This window comes from Copadichromis virginalis, linkage group LG15 (assembly GCF_057382275.1).
Source record: "Copadichromis virginalis isolate Kocher_CV1m ecotype Utaka linkage group LG15, C_Virginalis_male_GT1.1, whole genome shotgun sequence".
Taxonomy (NCBI): domain Eukaryota; kingdom Metazoa; phylum Chordata; class Actinopteri; order Cichliformes; family Cichlidae; genus Copadichromis; species Copadichromis virginalis.
Window position 1 is genome coordinate 13,971,254 of NC_140632.1, and position 5,969 is coordinate 13,977,222.

At 42.5% G+C, this 5,969-nt stretch overlaps 1 protein-coding gene across 1 annotated transcript; it reads left to right on the forward strand.

Moving 5' to 3' along the window:
- Window positions 1–2,350: 2,350 nt before the first annotated feature.
- Window positions 2,351–5,321, forward strand: kcns3b (potassium voltage-gated channel, delayed-rectifier, subfamily S, member 3b). Its single transcript, XM_085433560.1, has one exon. The coding sequence runs from the start codon at window positions 2,351–2,353 to the stop codon at window positions 3,845–3,847; it is 1,497 nt and encodes a 498-aa protein (XP_085289686.1). The 3' UTR covers window positions 3,848–5,321.
- Window positions 5,322–5,969: the final 648 nt, after the last annotated feature.

The following is a 5,969-nucleotide window of genomic DNA, read 5'->3' on the forward strand; positions in this document are numbered from 1 at the left end:
GGCACAAGAGGTGGGGAAGTGGTAATCTTAGCGTCTCTGTTTTTGCCGTTTTTAAAGAAGTTTGTAGGGGACCTAAAGGCACCTCTTTGGGTAAGATGAGGGAGGTTGCAGCCACACACAGGTGGATCTCGTTGGAGCCGGATGAGGTTGATTGGGTGGAAGTGAGTTTTAACCAGAGCTGCAAAAATGCTGACGGCACTTGTACTGGAATTAAATTCAAATATGCTTGTCCAACCAAATGAACTGTTGTAAAGTAAATAATTAATAAAATGAAGCATGTGTGTTTGTTTTGTTTTCTTATATACTGAGAATTCATCCAAACTCTGAACAGCATTTAAAAATTAAAAGTTATAGTACAAAACCAAAGCAGAAATGAATTTTAAAAAGGCAGCAGTGTTTTGTACTATTGCTAATAATTGCTGGTTTTACGTTCTTCAGTTGAGGGAGCAAGTCTATGTGAATAAAGTAAAATAAAAATGAAGGTGTGAGATTTTTCATACAATCTTCCAATAACCTGCCGAAGTTGAAATGAGTGGTGCAAATTCAAAAATGTCACAAATTCATTTTGACTTTTTCTAAAACCAATTAGAAAAAGTCTAAATGAAGTTGGGGTCTTGAGAGGTGCCACTGAGGTCAGAAGATTGTCCTTGTGCAGGTTGTGAGTTCATGATGGTTGCGCCACAGAAGAGCAGAATAACTATAAACTTCTGTAGCCCTGAACTGTTGTAAACAAATTTATTCAGAAAGCATGGATATTAAAATGGCAAATTGAGTTTTTAAGTCCTAAAGAGCAGGAAGCACTCAGGAAATCCCCTGTGCTTTTAGGAAGTGAAGAAATTGATTTTATGGTTATGATTTTACTGCTAAAAATCAAAAATTAAAACAAACAAAGATACTTCAGACAAATTATCATCAAATGCACCATAAAATATTATTATAGTTAATTTAGAAAGCATGAAGTAATTTCATATTTCTGTATTATTTAGGTTTTCATCAATCCCCCTATTTATTGTTTAGTTCATTTTATTTTATTATTTATTTTCCTCCACTAAAACATTATTAATTAAATTTTAAAAAAAAATACCTTAAGTAAATACTTATACAATCCAGCAATAAAAGCAAACAAAATAAATTATATCAGTTTTTTTTAATGCCTGCATTAATTTATTTTAATTTTTTTTTTTTTATAGCATATGCATTTATTGTGTCAAATTTTTTGTGCTTCTTAACCTTGGCCGTTTTGGTCTTCCGTATCGCACACAGAAGTTGTGGGAGATGCTGAGGTTTCTTTCTTTGAGGGGATAAAAAACACGGAGTTTGGTAAGTTATAAAACCTGATTTATAAACGTTGAACAGCAGCTGTTTGATGAGTAGCGTTTTAGAGTCTGGTTTCTCAAAGTGGATTCAAATGTCCTTTATTAGTTACTTCGCTCTCTGCAGCCAGTGCGCTGTCTCCGCGTTGGTTCAACTGCAGCTGTTTCACTCAAATACAGAACAAGTGGGGTTTGTAAGGGACATTGAGCACATCTGAAGTGACATTTAAAGAGTAAGTGATAGCCCAGGACAGAAACATAATAATTTTGGAGGCTCTTTTAAAATAAAGCGACTAGGTTACATACGTTATAAATTTCTCAAGAGGTGTTCCCAGTCTCTCGCTGCCCTCTCCTCTCCTCCCTCGCCCCTCCCTGTTCCCTAGAAAAGGGAACAAACTGCCTCCGTGCTTCTGTCCCGCCTCCAGCTCTTCTTGTCCCGTCCGGGGAGCTGCGGCACCTCACTCCCTCGCTGACCTGCTCTGTGCGGCATTTCAGGAGAAGATGAAAAGCAAAACGGCAGGATAAAAGTTCTTTTTCATGGAAAGAAACGCTCCGAATACAGGTATGTTTTTCTACCTTTGCATTAAGACCCTATAATTAACAGACTTATCAGGTCCTTATTAACCAATTTAAAAAAACAAAAAACTTTAATTTGAAAAACTCAGCTTCGCTTAAGTGTCTAGAATTCAACTGTTTAAAAATATCTACACAAAAATGTAGACGAGGGCTGGAAATCAGTTTGTAAAATGATATTTTTCTAGTGGTAATCCTGTACATGTGACAGCACCTCATGCCTCTCTGCTATCTCAGTATAAGCCATTTCCTGTGTGTGCTGTATTGATCCCCCTCCCTCCTTCAGAAGACTAATGTATTCTACAAACAGTGCAGTCAAATGTGTCTTGATAGAAACCATCCATTTAAACGTTACAGTTAGTCTTCACTGGGGAATCCTTGTGGGCATTTTAGTTGTCATAAAAAAAAGACACAAAAAGTCTGCTAGAATGAACTGACTTCACTGTAAATGTCTTTTCAGGATCATGGGGTATGGGCAAATCCTCCACCGGCGAGGGGATGAGGAGGACCAGGTCCGCCTCAATGTGGGAGGGGTACGGCATGAACTGGATCCTGATATGGTGCTCCGCTTTCCTCACACGCGTTTGGCTCGTCTGCTGTGCTGCCAGAGCGAGGCGGCAATCCTGGAGCTGTGTGACGACTACAGCCCGGCTGAGAAGGAGTACTACTTTGACAGGAATCCTCGGGTTTTCCTGTGCGTGCTTAACTTTTACCACACGGGACAAATCCACATGATGGAGGAGTTGTGCGTTTTTTCTTTCTGTCAAGAGATTGAGTACTGGGGTATCAAGGAGCTCCACCTCAGCCCCTGCTGCAGCAACTGGTACCACGAGAGGAAGGAGTACATCGAGGACAGAGACTGGGACATCAGGAGCGAAGACCAGCAGGAGCCGAGCTTCGACTCCTCGTTTGAGGAGCTCTCTGCTCTCGATAAAGACCTCGCCAAGTTCAAAGGGGCCTGGTGTGCAGAAATTCGCAGCTACATGTGGCTCAGACTGGAGGATCCGGGTCACTCGAGAGCCTCGAAGATCATTGCTGTGGCTTCCCTCAGCGTGGTGTTGACCTCCATCGTTGCCATGTGTGTTCACAGCATGCCAGAGTTTCAGCGTGTGGATGACAGTGACAGGCCCATCGAGGACCCCGTGCTCACTAGACTGGAGGCGGTTTGCATCGTCTGCTTCTCCGCAGAGTTCATAATCAGGTTAATTGTCGCGCCCTCCCGACGGAAGTTTCTCGGAAACCCCTTGAACATAATCGACGCCGCTTCGATTTTGCCGTTTTATGCCACTTTAGCTCTGGAGACCACCGACGAGGATAGCGTAGAGGAGAACGAGGACATAGAAAACGTGGGGAAAGTGGTGCAGGTTCTGCGCCTCATGCGGATTCTCAGAATCCTCAAACTGGCTCGCCACTCCATCGGACTGCGAGCGCTGGGGGCCACCGTCCGCCACAGCTACCAGGAGGTGGGCCTGCTCCTTCTCTTCCTCTCAGTGGGAATCTCCATCTTTTCTGCTCTCATCTACTTCGCAGAGAAGGAAGAGGACACCGATTTGGGGACAATACCTTCAGGTTGGTGGTGGGCCACAATCACCATGACCACAGTCGGCTACGGGGACACCTGCCCCGTGACGGTGGCGGGGAAGATTGTGGCCACCGTGTGTATCATCTGTGGCCTGCTAGTGGTGGCTCTTCCCATCACCATCATCTTTAACAAGTTTTCAAAGTACTATCAAAGAAACAAAGCCATGGAGGGACAGTGCATCACCAAGCCCGAAAGACAAGACCCAGAACTCCCTCATTACAACATCAGGGAACTGTTAACGGGAAGCGTGTACCCCTTTATAGGAAGCATCGCCTTTAGGAACAGTGGGAGCAGCGGAGGGGACGATACGGACGCCTCCAGTCTCCAGGACATCGAGGTGTACGATAATGACGCTTGTGAAAATGGAGCAGCCAAATGAGATTCCTGCCATTTCACCGAGCATCACTCCCTTTATGACTGCGAGTCAGTCTCTGCCTCTCGGGGCAGAGTGCTCCATCACTGACCCTGCCTTCCTGCACTGTCTTCCCCCTGCAATTTGACAGAGAAATATTGTGGCCATGAAGTTTTTTCCCTCCTCTATCTCTCTCTCTCTCTCTCTCTCTCCCGCTCTCTGTCTACAGGGGAATAGCTGTGGCTGAAATATACAGCGTCGCTAAAACCGGGAAATCTAAAGGGAATTATCTGAACCTTGCTCAGAGGTTTGAAAGCCCATTTTCTGCTTGAGAAAACTGCAATGATGCATGTAGGAGGCCATAATGTTAATGTTTTTCAAAGTAATGTCCTTTATTGATTTCCTGCTTGCTGAAAAGTTCAGACAGAGAGTTTTCCAAATGCAAAAGTCTAGGATGACAACAGCACAGTTTGATGTTTAAAAATGGCGTTATAGATCTCAACGTTGGCTGCATGACCAAAAATAAGTGCATTTTGAAAGAGAGTAATAAAAATAGTAGAATTAGGCACAAAAATTGATGAAGAGAGGTGTCACATTCCTCTCAGAGCACCGTGGAAGTCGCTGATGTGCCGGGTTTTTATTTCGTTTTTGTTCGTTTTGGACAGTTCTGGCATCTCGGTGAAAGGGGAACTCATGTGGACATGAAATAAAACTCACAAGACAGGTGCTGCTCATTTGTGCCTGTTCAGATAAGCTTAAGATTCAGGCGTTTGCATTTATTTCTTCTCGGGAGTTTAAACTCACATCAGGTAATCAATGTGTCGAATTTAATTTTTGAGGAGTGCAACACTTTGAAAATGCAAAGAAACCTTCTTTTTTGTGGTATTCTTCAGCCTTATCTCTCCCTGAATGTATTGATCTCCTGTCCCCTGTTATAATTTCTGCTTGGATGGACGCTGCCCTACCAAACTTTTCTCTGCAGGCGTCTAAAGGTGCTCATGCAGCTGAACGGAAACAATTCAAACATGAATTTGATGGCGGTTGAGGAAAAAACATTTAAAAGCACCTTAAAAGGCTGCACGAGAAGCCGGTTTCTGTTCAAACACACAGACTAACTGAGGCTTAACCTGAACAGATAAACGCCATTACCGTCTGATTATTCCTTAGAAGTAACAAATGAGTTTCGATCACTTGGTTTCGTGTATCAGGTGTGCTCAGTAACCAGATTAGCATATTGCTTATTCCACACTTTGGGTTTATTGCCTTTGTCAGTTGCATTTTATTGTAATGACAGAACTGGCGCAGACACCTACTGATTATCAATAAATTTACATGCACAAGTGAAGAGCACAGTTGATGGCATACAGTACGTGACAGTGATTTTGCAGGCATGCATGCAGTGTGCATCCTTCCATAGGCATGACTGTCCGTATTTGTCAGGATATCTTTCTAAAAAACAAACAAAAAAAACCATGTGAGGAGTCACCACATGAATAAAGGGAAATATTGGACGATTTCTGCTCTCCGTTCAATTCTTGTTTGAACTGCTCACACCTCATGCCCTTCACTGAGAGGTCACAGTTAAACATCATTCACGTTAAAGCCCCGAAGCATCCGCTGCAACAAAATGAAAGGAAGTAACGATCTCATACATTTGAGGCACTGTTAGAATAATGGTTACAATAAAATGGTAGTGCTGCTTTTCTGAAATGTAGATTGCTGTGAATATTGCGCAGTGATAATAATAAGGCACAACACCTCTCAACAGAGTAAAATACTAAAGTCGAGGTTCCGTTATTCGGCCACGATACAATTTCTTATGACTTCTTGATGCAGACAAAAATAAACATCAAAAGAACACTAAAAGTTTTTGTAAAAAAGACTTTTTATACGACTGAAAAACCTGTACACACTCATATATGTCTTTACACTTAGTCGGTGAGGACAATATTTAATTGAAAACCAAATCTGTAATCTTTATTCAATGTATGTGTGAGCATGTATATCTCTGTATGTGTTAAGAAATCTGCCCCAGGACATTCAGCTGACAATGCAACACAGTTGGCAACAGATAACTGCACAGATATCTGTTCCTCACCATTACTCACAGCCCTGTGGCTTCTTGGGCTTTGGTTTTGAAGAGGGAAGT

Coding starts and splice junctions, on each gene's coding strand:
- kcns3b (XM_085433560.1), top strand. CDS start 2,351: ATGGGGTATGGGCAAATCCTCCACCGGCGAGGGGATGAGGAGGACCAG.